At 42.4% G+C, this 15324-nt stretch overlaps 1 protein-coding gene across 8 annotated transcripts in view; it reads left to right on the top strand.

Annotated features, from left to right (window-relative positions):
* LOC139227908 (acidic mammalian chitinase-like) overlaps positions 1 to 14203 on the top strand; it is a 155210-nt gene extending 141007 nt beyond the window's left edge. For all 8 annotated transcript variants that reach the window (XM_070859053.1, XM_070859057.1, XM_070859058.1 and 5 more), the window contains one exon: positions 12519 to 14203. In XM_070859053.1, the coding sequence (XP_070715154.1) occupies positions 12519 to 12592 (74 nt within the window). In that variant the 3' untranslated portion in view covers positions 12593 to 14203. The remainder of the gene's footprint in view (positions 1 to 12518) is intronic.
* Positions 14204 to 15324: the final 1121 nt, after the last annotated feature.

The following is a 15324-nucleotide window of genomic DNA, read 5'->3' as shown; positions in this document are numbered from 1 at the left end:
CTACTGGCCGTGCGGTAAATACTGGATGCCCGGCATAACACCCAAAAACAGCATTTAACACGTGCTGGGGTGCTAACCGAGGTGTAGCTGAGCCAAAAATCCAGCCCCATACCTCTATTCATGAATCCCAGGATCCCATAAGCTTTTTTAACCGCTTCCTCAACCTGCCCTGCCCCCTTCAATGGTTTGTGCACATATACCCCCAGGTCTCGGTTCATGCGCCCACTTTCAGATTGTACCCTTCAGTTTATATTTCCTCTCTTCAATCTTTCTACCAAAATGTATCACTTCACACTTTCCTGCTTTAAATTTCATCTGCCACATGTCTGCCAATTCCACCAGCCTCTTGAAATCTAACACTATCCTTCTCAACAATACTTCCAAGTTTTATGTCATCTGCAAATTTTGAAATTGTGCCCTGTAAAAGAAAGAAAAAAAGACTTGCATTTCCATGACCACCGGACGTCTCAAAGCGCTTTACAGCCAATTAAGTACTTTTGGAGTGTAGTCACTATTGTAATATGGGAAACACAGCAGCCAATTTGCGCACAGCAAGTTCCCACAAACAGCAACGTGATACTGACCAGATAATCTGTTTTTGTTATGTTGATTGAGGGATAAATATTGGCCAGGACACCAGGGATAACTCCCCTGGTCGTCTTCAAAATAGTGCCATGGGATCTTTTATGGCCACCTGAGAGAGTAGATGGGCCTCAGTTTAACGTCTCATCCGAAAAACGGATACCCACATCCAAATCATTAATAAATCAAGAAAAGCAGTGGTCCTAGTACCGACCCCTGGGGAACACCACTGTATACCTTCCTCAAGTCTGAAAAACAAGCTTTCACCACTACTCTGTTTCCTCTCACTTAGCCAATTTCACATCCATGCTGCCATATTGTCACACTATCCGAGTTTTAAATGCCAGCTGCAATATCTAGCATACAAGCAAATGAGTTATGAAAGATCACTATAATAGTGTAAATAAAACTGCAGAAACTTTTGGAGCAAAAAATCTCAAACCTTTGTGCACTCAACAACAACTTATAATAGCGCCTTTAATGTAGTGAAATGTCCCACGGCGCTTCACGGAAGTATTACGAGACAAATAATTGACACCAAGCCACATAAGGAGAAATCAGGGCAGGTGACCAAAAGCTTGGTCAAAGAGGTAGGTTTTAAGGAGCGTTTTGAAGGAGGAAAGATAGGTAGAGAGGCGGAGAGGTTTAGGCAGTGAATTCCAGAGTTTAGGGCCTAAACAACAGAAAGCACAGCCACCAATAGTTGAGCAATTATAATCAGGGATGCTCAAGAGGGCAGAATTAGGAGCACAGACATCTCGGGGGTTGGGGGGTGGTTGGGGCTGGGGGAGATTACAGAGATAAGGAGGTAAGAGGCCATGGAGGGATTTGAAAATAAGGATGAGAATTTTGAAATCGAGGCATTGCTTAACTGGGAGCCAATATAGGTCATCGAGTACAGGGTTGATGGGTGAGCGGGACTTGGTGCAAGTCAGGACACGGCCATCACATAGGGTAGAATGTGGGAGGCCAGCCAGGAGTGTGTTGGAATAGTCAAGTATAGAGGTAACAAAGGGATGGATAAGGGCTTCAGCAGCGGATGAGCTGAGGAAAGGGTGGAGATGGGCAATGTTATGGAGGTGGAAAGAGGCAGTCTTAGTTATGCTGCAGATATGTGGTAGAAAGCTCATTTCAGGGTCAAATATAACACCAAGATTGCGAACAGTGTGGTTCAACCTCAGACAGAAGTTGGGGAGAGGGATGGAGTCAGTTGCTAGGGAATGGAGTTTGTGGCGGGGACCGAAAACAATGACTTCAGTCTTCCCAATATTCAATTGGAGAAAATTACTGCTCATCTAGAACTGAATGTCGGACAAGCACTCCAAGTCTGTAATTCTGGCATGTGTACTGCAAATTGGGCCATGACCCAGCCTTACCATCAGGGATTCCAGAGAGCCTTGTAAGTTTTGGAGCCTCTACTTATCCTTTTAAAAGGAAAGTGCTGTAGGATGAGGTAGTGTCTCCCAATGTTACAAGTTCCCATATCCCTGACCACTCAGTCAATGGATGCCTCACTAGTGGCAGTATGCCTTGACCAGGTGTACCGGGCCGCTGAATGGAAGTAGCAGGGGCCACCTGGGGTCCAGGCCTGAGGTTGGAGCACAATTTTGGTAAGGATTTCAACCCCCTTAAAATTGGGCAGTTTTGGTTTTCTTTCCTAGGTGAGAGACCTAGTAAAGCTCCTGAACAACAGGGAACCTAGAATTTTCCAGCCTGAGAGTGGGGTGGGGGGAGGGGAGCCCTAGATTGGGTGCCATTTTGAATGTAGGTTAATGGACTACCCCTTACCCTGTGAACTCTGGCAGGGTCAACACCAGAGGTTCCAGGTGGGTGCATCCCAGCATTAGGCCCAGTTAACCCCAACCTCCCCGTAGGACTTTCAACTTGGTTTCTATGAAATAGAAAGTTGTTTCCTAGTAATTTTCAATCATCAATTATGTCTTTAAAAACAAAATTATTATAAACTTTTAAAGTACGTTTATAATACTCCTATAAAGTTCTGGGCTTTATTTAGCGTATCCACAAAGGAAGACTTATATGCATACTGCGGAATTTAAGTCTTATTTTTATGTAACAATAGGAGAACTCTCCATGTGCTGACCTCACTCAGCACAATGTGCCAGTAAGCGGCATGAAGGCCACCTGGCTTGCACTGTTTAAAGATCCCTCTGTACTGCAACATTTTGTAATCTCTCCCCATTTAAATAGTAACTTGCTTTTTTATTTTTCCTGCCAAAGTGGATAACCTCACATTATCCCACACTATACTCCATCTGCCAAATTTTTTACCACTCACTGAGCCTATCTATATCCCTTTGTAGATTATTTACGGCCTCCTCACAACTTGCTTTCCCACCTATCTTTGTATCATCAGCAAATTTGGCTACGTTACACGTGGTCCCTTCATCCAAGTAATTAATATAAATTGTAAATAATTGAGACTCCCACACTGATCCCGGTGGCACCCCACTAATTACAGTTTGCCAACCTGAAAATGACCCATTTATCCCGACTCTCTGTTTTGTTAGTTAACCAATCCTCTATCCATGCTAATATATTACCATTAACCCCGTGAGCTCTTATCTTGTGCAGTAAATTATTATGTGGCACCTTATCGAATGCTTTCTGGAAATCCAAATGCATCATATTTACTTGTTCCCCTTTATCTACCTTGCTCATTACGTCCTCAAAAAACTCCAGCAAATTTGTCAAACATGATTTCCCCTTCATATCATCCTGTCTCTGCTTGACTGCATTTTGAATTTCTAAATGTCATGCTACTATTTCCTTTATGATGGACTCCAGCATTTTCCCAAAGACAGATGTTAGGCTAACTGGTCTATAGTTTCCTGCTTTCTGTCTCCGTCCTTTCTTAAATAGGGGCGTTACATAGGTTATTTTCCAATCCGCTGGGACCTCTCCAGAATCCAGGCACTTTTGGTAGATTACAACCAATGCATCCACTATCTCTGCAGCCACTGCTTTTAAGACCCGAGGATGCAGGCCATCAGGTCCAGGGGACTTATTCACATTTAGTCCCATTAGTTTGCCTAGTACTTTATCTCCAGTGATAGTAATTGTTTTCAGTTTCCCGGCCCTCGCCCCCCACCCCACCCCGCCCCGCCCCGCCCCCCCACTAGCTCCTTGATTATCCAGTTATTGGGATGTTTTTAGTGTCTTCTACCGTGAAGACCAATACAAAATATCTGTTCAAAGTCTCTGGGCTAGAACCTCCACTTTTGTCCAGCATGGGCGTTAAAAAAAGGTTTTCAGATTGTCGGCTTCTTGCCCATTCTCAAAACATCGAGTTTACATTTTTGAAAATGGGCGTTACCGTGAGTGATATCAAATGGGCGGTAGCGTTAAATTTTTTTGACCTTCTGTCGTAAAGTATGGCCGTCCTTAGCAAAGGCATGGCAACGCTCGATTCCCGCGATTCTGGAGGTCAAGGGTCATCATGACATGCGCAGAAGAGGAGACAGAGAGAGAGGGAGCTCAGAGGAACTGAAAGCATGTGTGGCTGTGGTGTGTGTTTGGCTGTTGTGGGAGGCACAACGGAGATTCACTAGTAGCAAAAAGCAAAAACCAAGAACATAGTTGGCACCGAGTTTTTGTCCAACAAATAAGATATAACATGGAAGGGATGGAGGGGGCCCTGGAGCTGGTAGCCAGGAACACTGCTGCCACAGGCCTCTCAGTGGTCCCTGAGCGTGGCACTCCACCTCTAGATTCCACACCACCACTGCGAATGACAGATGAGAGCAAGGACCAAGATCCTGCTTCTGCATCAGAGAATGTTGCCCCCTCGGCATCCCCCGTTCCCGTACCCGTGCAACAACCGCATCTGCCTTCATCCCCCCCAATGAGGCACCGCCTGAAGAGCTCCTCAGCCAGGTGCCGTGGAACGAGGAGGGGAAGGGGTAGAGGTGGGGAGAAGGAGGAGAGGGGGGAAGGAAAGTGAGATGGCTGTGTTATATCTCCATCTGGGTGTATGCAATTTGTTGCAATATATGGGGACTGGGGACCACACTCCTGCTTTGCCTTTGTATTCGGTGTTGCTGGACATGTTGAACATGTGATTTATGTCAATGGTGGAGAAAGTGGGGTGTGGGTGGGCGTTGGATGTTACTGGCTGTGATACTTATGATTTCAAACCAATGTTGGTGTTAAACTTTTGTTATTGAACATAACCTTGTTGTGCATTGTCTCAGATAGCTGGACCGTTACACACTGGTGATTCCTTACCATGAAAGGGTTAAATACAACTTATCAATCAACGTAAACTTCAACTGGCACCAAGGTGATGGGTACCATTGATGTCTGAGCTGCACACACACAGCAGTGTGTCAGCGTTGTCACTCACATCAGCGCTCTTTCAGGCAAATCTTTCTGCTATCAGCTCCTCACGCAAGAGTGGGATTTAACAAATGCCTGCCACACCGCTGGCATTCGTACCGATTAGTTCCACTTTTTGTGGGCAGTTTTTTGAGCGAGCGATATTGAGGGCGATATGTATTAGAAGTGGTGAAATTGCTGATGGCCGATCTCCATGGCCGCTAGTTTGTGTAAATATGCTCTTTATGACAAAAAACATTGGCCAGGGGTTCATATTGAATCTCGGCGTTAATTCCGTGCGGAAAGTAACGCTGGGCAATATTATGGGCGCTGATTTCACCCATTCTGCTGATTCCGCCCAACAAAAAAAGAGGGTGGGTGGTAATATTTTTTCCCGCCATTAAGCCCATTGGGAAAATAATGCTCGTCGATAAGTCTCCTAAAAAGCCCGTCAGTTTCCATTTTGTGCCAAAATGGGCGTTATACGTCATTTCAGTGGTAAAATGGGCGTTAAGCATGCAAAAATAGTGGAGGTTCTAACCCTCCGCCATTTCCCTGTTACCCATTATTTATTCCCCAGTCTCATCCTCTAAGGGACCAACGTTAACTTTAGCTACTCGCTTCCATTTTATATACCTGTAGAAGCTCCTCCTGTTTTTATATTTCTTGCTAGTTTACTCTCATATCCTATCTTCACTGCTTTTATCGTTTTTTTTTGTCCTTTTTTTGGTTTCTAAAAATTTCCCAATCCTCTGGCCTTCCACTGTTCTTCGCAGCATCGTATGCCTTTGTTTTCAATTTGATACCATCCTTTACTTCCTTAGTTAGCCACGGATGGTTCGTCCTTCCCTTAGAGTCTTTCTTTCTCACTGGAATATATCTTTGCTGAGAATTCTGGAATATCTCCTTAAATGTTTGCCACTGTTTTCTACAGTCGAAGATAAGAACATAAGAAATAGGAGCAGGAGTAGGCCATACAGCCCCTCGAGCCTGCCCCGCCATTTAATACGATCATGGCTAATCCAATCATGGACTCAGGTCCACTTCCCTCCCGCTCTCCATAACACCTTATTCCCTTAGCATTTAAGAAACTTGTCTATTTCTGTCTTAAATTTATTCAATGTCCCAGCTTCCACAACTCTTGAGGCAGCGAATTCCACAGATCCACAATCCTCTGAGAGAAGAAATGTCACCTCATCTCAGTTTTAAATGGGCGGCCCATTATTCTAAGAATATGCCCTCTAGTTCTATTCTCCCCTATCAGTGGAAACATCCTCTCTGCATCCACCTTGTCAAGCCCCCTCATAATCTTATATGTTTCGATAAGATCACCTCTCATTCTTCTGAATTCCGTTGAATAGAGGCCCAATCTACTCAACCTTTCCTCATAAGTTAATCCCCTCATCTCTGGAATCAACCTCTGAACTGCCTCCAAAGCAAGTATATCCTTTTGTAAATATGGAAACCAAACCTGCACGAATTATTCCAGGTGTGGCCTCACCAATATCCCGTACAACTGTAGCAAGACTTCCCTGCTTTTATACTCCATCCCCTTTGCAATAAAGGCCAAGATTCCATTGGCATCCTGATCACTTGCTGCACCTGCATATTAACCTTTTGTGTTTCATAGAAACATGGAAATTTACAGCGTAGAAGGAGGCCATTTCGGCCCAACGTGTCCACGGCGGCCGACACAAGTGCCATCAGGTCCCGCTGTACGGCAGCACTTTGCAATCTTTCTCCATTTAAATAATAACTTGCTCTTTAATTTTTTTCTGCCAAAGTGCATGACCTCACACTTTCCAACATTATACTCCATCTGCCAAATTTTTGTCTATTCACTTAGCCTGTCTATGTCCTTTTGCAGATTTTGTGTGTCCTCCTCACACATTGCTTTTCCTCCCATCTTTGTATCGTCGGCAATCTTGGCTACGTTACACTCAGTCCCTTCCTCCATGTCGTTAATATAGATTGTAAATAGTTGGGGTCCCAGCACTGATCCCTGCGGCACCTCACTGGTTACTGATTGCCAACCCGAGAACGAACCATTTATCCCGACTCTGTTTTCTTTTCGTTAGCCAATCCTCTATCCATGCTAATATATTACCCCCAACCCCATGAACTTTTATCTTGTGCAGTAATCGTTTATGTGACACCTTGTCAAATGCCTTCTGGATGTCCAAATACACTACATCCACTGGTTCCCCTTTATCCATCCTGTTCTTTACATCCTCAAAGAATTCTAGCAAATTTGTCAAACATGACTTCCCCTTCATAAATCCATGCTGACTCTGCCTGACCAAATTTTGCTTTTCCAAATGTCCTGCTACTGCATCTTTAATAATGAACTCCAACATTTTTCCAACCACAGATGTTAGGCTAACTGGTCAATAGTTTCCTGCTTTTTTAAATAGGGGCGTTACATTTGCAGTTTTCCAATCTGCTGGGACCTACCCAGAATCCAGGGAATTTTGGTAAATTACAACCGATGCAAACCATCAGGTCCAGGGAATTTATCCGCATTTAGTCCCATTATCTTACTGATTGTGATTGTGTTAAGTTCCTCCCCCACTATAGCCCCTTGACTATCCACTTTGGAATATTATTAGTGTCCTCTACCGTAAAGACTAATACAAAATATTTGTTCAGCGTTTCTACCATCTCCATGTTCCCCATTACTAATTCCCCGGTCTCGTCCTCTAAGGGACCAACATTTACTTTAGCCACTCTTTTCCTTTTTATATACCTATAGAAACTCTTGCTATCTGTTTTTATATTTTGTGCTAGTTTACTTTCATAGTCTTTCTTACTCATTTTTTTAGTCGTTCTTTGCTGGCTTTTAAAAGCTTCCCAGTCTTCTGTCCTCCCACTAGTTTTGGCCACTTTGTATGCCCTTGTTTATAATTGGATTGCGTCGTTATTTCTTTAGTTAGCCACGGATGGTTATCTTTTCTCTTACGCCCTTTCCTCCTCACTGGAATATATTTCTCTTGAGAGTTGTGAAATATCTCCCTAAATGTACACCATTGTTCATCAACTGTCCTACACTTTAATCTATTTTCCCAGTCCACTTTAGCGAACTCTGCCCTCATACCTTCATAGTACGCTGGTTAGAGATCCAACTTTCTCACCTCCATCTGAATTTGAAATTCGATCATGCTATGATCACTCATTCCAAGGGGTTCCTTTACTACGAGAGTGTTCATTACACAGGACCAGATCTAAGATAGCCTGCCCCCTGGTTGGTTCCGTTACATAATGCTCAAGGAACCCGTCCCTTATGCACTCTATGAACTCTTCTTCAAGGCTACCCTGACCAATTTGATTTGTCTAATCAATATGGAGGCTAAAATCACCCATGATTATTGCTGTTCACTTTTTACAAGCCCCCACTATTTCCTGCTTTATGCTCCGACCAACAGAGTTGCTTCTGTGAGGGGGCCTATAAACTACACCCACCAGTGACTTTTTCCCTTTATTATTCCTTATCTCCACCCAAACTGTTTCAGCATCCTGATCATTTAAGCCAATATCGTTTCTCACTATTGCAGTGATTCCATCCTTTATCAATAGAGCTACCCCACCTTCTTTTCCTTTCTGTCTGTCCTTCCGGATTGTCAAACACCTCTGAATATTTAATTCCCAGTCCTGGTCACCTTGCAACCACATCTTTGTAATGGCCATCAGATCATACCCATTTGTCTCAATTTGAGCCGTCAACTCATCTATTTTGTTATAAATGCTACGTGCATTTAGACAAAGTGACTTTAAATTTGTTTTTTTACCCTTTTTTCCTGCTTGTTTCCTCTCTCCTTCAAACTCACTTTCTTTATTTTTGTTTTCTAGTTCCAGCTTTACTCCCCTCCCTACTGAATCTATTTTCGGATTCCCATCCCCCTGCTAAGCTAGTTTAAACCCTCCCCAACAGCACTCGCAAGCCTCCCACCGTCCCCCACCCCAGTGAGGATATTGGTCTCGGCTCTGTTGAGGTGCAACCCGTCCAGCTTGTACAGGTCCCACCTCCCCCACAAGCGGTCCCAATGCCTCAGGAAACGAAAGCCCTCCCGCCTGCACCATCTCTCCAGCCACATATTCATCTGCTCTATCCTCCTATTTCTGTACTCAATAGCTCATGGCACTGGGCGTAATCCGGAGATTACTACCTTTGAGGTCCTGCTTTTTAATCACTCTTGTGGCTCCCTAAACTCTGCCCGCAGGACCTCATCCCTCTTCCTACTTATGTCATTGGTAGGAAGAGGGATGTGGACCACGACCTCTGGCTGATCACCCTCTCCCCCCAGAATGCCCTGCAGCCGCTGAGTGACATCCTTGACCCCGGCACCAGGGAGGCAACCTACCATCCTGGAGTCACGTCTGCGGCCGCAGAAACGCCTGTCTGTTCCCCTGACTATCGAATCCCCTACCACTATAGCTCTTCCATTCTTCTTCCTCCCCCCGCCCCCCACCGGCTGTGCAGCTGAGCCACCCGTAATGCCGTGGACTTGGCTCTGGCTGCACTCCCCAGAGCCACCATCGCCTCACCGGCACTCAGAACAGAGAACAGAGCACCCTTTAATATATTTTCCCAGTCCACTTGAACCAACTCTGCCTTCATACCTTTGTAATTACCTTTATTTAAGTTCAGCACACTAGTTTGAGACCTAGCTTTCTCACCTTCAAACTGAATTTGAAATTCTACCATGCTATGATCACTCTTCCCAAGAGAATCCTTCACTATGTGATCATTAATTAATCCAGACTCGTTACACATTACCAGATCTAGAATAGTCTGCTCCCTGGTTGGTTCCACAATGTATTGTTCCAAGAAACCATCCCGCATACACTCTGAACTCTTCTTCAAGGCTACCTTTGCTAATTTGATTTGTCCAATCAATATGAAGATTAAAATTGCCCATGATTATTGCCGTACCTTTCTTACAAGCCTCCATAGTTTCTAGATTTATACTCTGGGGGTCTGTAAGCCATTCCCACCAGTGACTTCTTTCCCTTATTATTTCTTATCTCTACCCAAACTGGTTCTACATCTTAAACCAATATCACTGATCTCATCCTATATTAACAAAGCTACCCCACCTCCTTTTCCTTTCTGCCTATCCTTACGAAATGGCAGATAACCCTGAATATTCAGGTCACCTTGCAACCACATCTCTGTAATGGCAGTCAGATCATACCCATTTGTTTCTATTCGTGCCATCAACTTACCTATCTTATTACAAATGCTTTGTGTGTTCAGATATAGAGCTTTTAATTTTGTCTTATGTGTATACGCTCTGTCCCTTCTGGCCACACTCTGTTTGTCATTACCCCTATCGCTACCCTGCACGTTTGCCTTCTCTCAAATGAAGTCCGTCCCGACAGAACAGCTCCCTTCTATCCCAGTACTGGTGCCAGTGCCCCATGAATTGAAATCCATTTCTCCCACACCAATTTTGAGCCATGCATTCATTTCTATGATACTATTTACCCAATGCAAATTAGCTCATGGCTCAGGTAGTAATCCAGAGATTATTGTCTTTGTGGTTCTGCTTTTCAATTTAGTCCCTAGCTGCTCATACACCCTCAGCAGAACCTCTTTGTTTGTCCTACCTATGTCATTGGTACCTACATGGACACTACAACTGGATCTTTCCCCTCGCACTCCAAGTTCCTCTCCAGCAGAGGAGATGTCCTTAACCCTGGCACCAGGCAGGCAACATCACCTTCGGGACTCACGCTCTTGGCTGCAGAGAACAGTATATATCCCCCTAACTATATTGTCCCCTACCACTACCATATTTCTTTTTACTCCCCCAATTTGAATGGCCCTTGCACCACAGTGCTGTGGTCAGTTTGCTCATTCTTCCTGAAGTCCTTGCTCTCGTCCACACAGGAAGTAAGAGACTCAAACCTGTTGGACAAGAGCAAGGGCTGAGTCTCCTCAATCATTATGTTCTGGGTCACTCGTAGTCACACCCTCCTGTCCCTGACCATGGACCAAATTTGAATTATTTAACTTCAGGGGTGTGACTCTGCTGGAACATAGCGTCCAGGTAACTCTTCCCCCTCCCCCTCCCTGATGTGTCGCAGTGCTTGAAGTTCATCCATGTCATCAACATGGAGCCAAAGTTACTGGAACAGCCAACACTTACTGCAGATGTGGTCGCCGTGGACCTCAATGAAAGGAACAAGGGTTAGCTGGTGTTATGAGGGAGAGCATAGAGAAAGTATTGCATGTTGAAAGCATCTCCAGCTTGTCATGCAGAGTGCGTGGGATGAGGGAATTGTCAAAAGAGACAGAGGATTAGATATAAAGAAACCTTGCATGGCGTCTGCTCCATCATTGCCAGTGGCCACAGTCTCCATCCTGCCTTTCCTATGATTGCCAGGAAGCTCTCCAAGGGAAGAGATAGGTATACAGACAGGCTCTTCTTCCTAGTTTGTGTGCCACCTTCTTCTGCAAGAAAGGCTGTAGTGTGTCAGTGAGAGTCTTGAGGTGTTGAGAGAATGTGGCTGCCATGTTGGAATAGCTAAGTGCTTGAGTTGTGCGCAAGTGAAATTTGTAATAGTGCTGAGTGTGTGAGCATAAGAAGAATGTTTAGTGAAATATGGTGCACTGATTGCAGGATAATTGGAGATGAGAGTGCTGTGAATGTTGTAATTAACGAGGCTGTGAGAGGTACAGTTGTGATTAGAAAGTATTTTAGCAATCTTCTTACCTCAACAATTCTAGTTAGATCACTGAATTTTTCCAGCACTGCAACCATGTTCTTCTGGCAGTGCTCCTGGCATTGATGTCCTCGCACTGCCTCCTCATCAGATGCCTCAATCATGCTCCCCGAGGGAAAAAGGGTGTCCCTCCTCCTGCTCACTGCCTGCACCAAGGCCTCCAGTGTAGCATCAGGAAATATTGGTGCCAGCTCTTTCCCACCTTCAGTCAGTCCTCCGAAAGTTGCAGTACAGGTTTTGCAACCTCCGCTACAAGAGGCGCTCGATTTCAATTCAATTTCTAGACCATAGTGTTTTCTGCCTCCAGGCTTTTGCTCAACTCTGCTACTTGCACACAGCATCTAGGTTGATAATGGATGTCATTATCTCGGGAAAGACTTGCCAGTACAGATTTCAGTACGCAGAAGCAGTTACGTCCAGGAAGTACTTGTTTTACAGTTACTCTCAGTAAATCCTTAGTTGCTTAACTGAATTTATCTTAACTCAAAACTTTAGTCAACTAGAATAGTGTAAATGAAGGAAGGTAATTAATTCTTACTAGAGCAGCTAGTAAGCTGTAAAATTATTGTTACAATACTTTCTGTACTGTTTTATGCACACAGAGCCATCTTCAAATAGCAAGAAATATCTCTAGAACAACATACAGCAATAACAATTTGAATTAAATTGTTGAATTTTCAGTTCCTAGCTGTCCAGCCTTCAGCCACTAAATTCTTACTTGAACACAGTTATAGTTAGAGGCTCTCTGGACTTTTTAAGTAGGAAAAAAATTGCATATACTTATAGATGACCCACAATAAGTACCAGAACGTTCAGCTGATTATATAGACATAAAACCTGAAGTCTGTATTGTGCTGTCTTTCTTACTGTTTTAGGATTTCTGTTGGGTGCATCAGCAGTGAAAATATTCATGGCAGTAGTGGCAATAATCATGACAACATGGTATTGACAGGAGTTGATTCTGCAACAAAGAAGATTGTACTTACATTGACCCAGAAGTTCCTACTAAATTCTGCCTCTGCTCCGAGACGTCCTTTCATGAGTACTGTCCTGGAGAACTGGTCTTTGATAAATATGTAACTGTTGTAATTAGTCTAAAACTGTCAATGGAGACAATGCAGCAGTAGAATGGTGTTCCAAAAAATCTGGTTGTTTATACTTAGAACAATCTGATTCTTCTGTGCTTATCAGAAAACCTTCAAGAGTGAAAATGTTGCAAGTGACCCAGTGATAGTGGAGAACAGTGCCCTGGCAGGCAGAATAGTGTTTATAGAAATCACCAATCAGACCAAATTCATACAATGTGCCACTAGAAGATACTTTCCCAAAGTGTCTTTGATGCAAACATCAGATGCTGAAGCTGGGCTAAAACTAAACTGTAGCTTGAATCGTAATTTAAAACAAATTTACTTACCAACATTGGATAGTCCATCAACAAATTGCCAAACTTTATGTTTTCTACTTCTGTAACATCAGTAAATCAGCAGGAACAACCAGCCAATGCATAAAGATTTCAATTAGTTACAGCTATGGTATGAATCACAAAATGTCATCTTTGGATTGTTTTCTTAAGGTGCCAGCATAAAGCAATGTCATTATAAATACTGAATTCAGTGTTAGAAATTTGAATGTGTTATATCCTCCTATTAATAAATTGAGTTGTCAGTTTTGGCTTCAATCAAAACCTGGAAACTTTGGATTTTTGATTATCCAATTTTTAGGTTTGGAGGTCTGATGAAATTAAGAAAATTCAAAAACAAAGTAGAACTTAAAGGTGGATTATCTAAATTATATCTAATGTCAAATTACAAATACTCCTCTGTACTAAATAAAATTTAATCTTCCTGCAAACTGTGGTGAGCAGAGCTTGTTTATTGGCTTTTTTAATTAAATGTTTTTTGAAATAGTTATCTAGAAAACATTGTTTTTCATTAAAGGGACAGTGTGTAGTATTATTGTGACACCACCATGTATATTTATCTACATGTACTTCACCTCTTAGTATGAAAATTATTCTCAAGTCATCTAGCATTTTCAGATTTTTTAGTTGAAAATCATCATTATTGTTCTCTACAATAAAATATGTGTTTGAGCAGCATGCTTGTCACAATCTCTATCAGCCAGTTAGCAAAAGTGCTCATGAAGCAGTTTATCCCAAGCAACATCCTTGGGAATGCTAAGCTAGTGGCCATCACCAAGATCAGCTCACCAATCCCTGGCAAATGTCTGAAGGGTTACATGTGTGCCAAGTCCAATGTTCAGAGTGTTATTGAATGCTTATGTGCTGCAGTTACAAAAATGTATGGTTGAAGTGATCATATTGTGCTATAAGACAGTGATGCCAATGGAATATATACCATTTGTCTCCATAACAACTACTTCATATGGTTTAGTTATTTGTTACATAAGAATACATGATGATTCTGTTAAATCTCATTGTATTTGTATTGATTTATTAAGCATCGTTCTTCTTACATTAGTAAACAGATTGGTTGATGTATGTGGTGGCAGGTTAGACATGTTTATGTGTTTCATATAAAAAGCAAGAGTTCATGGAAAACAGATCTTATGATTTTTATACTTCAAGCAAGTAAGTGCATTGTGCACTTATCAAGGGTTCCATTGTATATGCACCCCACAACACATTTGCTGGATAGCATGTGATTTAAATAATGTGTTTACAATATTATAATATACTTAAAGAAACTCCTGCTGTGAGTTCTTTTCAAGTGGATTTCTAATAAATAGAGGAGCACCAAATATTCTTGAACAAATAAACAAAGACAAAGATAATCAGTATGTCTCCAAAGTAGAACAAAGAAAAAGATAGTTTATGACTTTTCTGTTTCCAAAAGCTTCTTCAATTATGAAAGGAAGATCCTCAATACCAAAAATTGTGGACCATCAAATTGTAAGCAGCTACTTGCAAACTGTCTAAGAGTGATAGTCACTTATTTTTATATTAAAGCTGTTAGCAATAGCCAAATCAGAGTTTTTTCTAGAACAAGCATAATGAGTTCATCTTTAAAAAAAAAACGACATATGTGCAAAATATATCTGAATAAAAAATGAAAAAATGATCCGTATACATGAGGGGTTGGGGGTGGGAACAAATCCACTTACAGTTGTGTAAACACAAAAGTATTTTTAAGACAGTAATAGAATATCATACGTTCCCTGTCTAGTGTTTTGATCCTCAGGATTACCAGGCAGCAGGATTTGCAATTATGGACGATACCAATAAAGCCTTATTTTGATTCACCTGCTGAGGACTGAGAATGTTAGGGATGGTGCTATCCAGCATTCATCATGGTGGAACATTAGGTTGCATTTAAATGATGATGACTGACCTTTTTATTTCTGCTTGTGTGCGTTACACGCCAACAACCCATCAACAAGTTTTGAACTCCTCAGTCGTAAAACAAAGAACAAATCTTCCGGGTGATTTGTCAAAGCTTTCTGAAACTTCTATTTATATTCCACAACTGGCTTGTGCAATTTTACCATAATATTCAGTTTTAGTTCCTACAACATTACAAATAAATACATGTCCATATGTTATAGTAGTTTAAGCAGAAGGGAGCTATGGGTCAAGAGTAGTAATGGTATGCACTTTTACCCTATGAAAGATCTCATGGCAGAAATTCAATAGGGGATAGAATTAAAGGAATCTGTCCAATT

The sequence above is a fragment of the Pristiophorus japonicus genome, chromosome 17 (genome assembly GCF_044704955.1).
Source record: "Pristiophorus japonicus isolate sPriJap1 chromosome 17, sPriJap1.hap1, whole genome shotgun sequence".
NCBI classification, from domain to species: domain Eukaryota; kingdom Metazoa; phylum Chordata; class Chondrichthyes; family Pristiophoridae; genus Pristiophorus; species Pristiophorus japonicus.
Note: the sequence above shows the minus strand (reverse complement) of the source record. Positions and strands in the feature narration are given on the sequence as shown.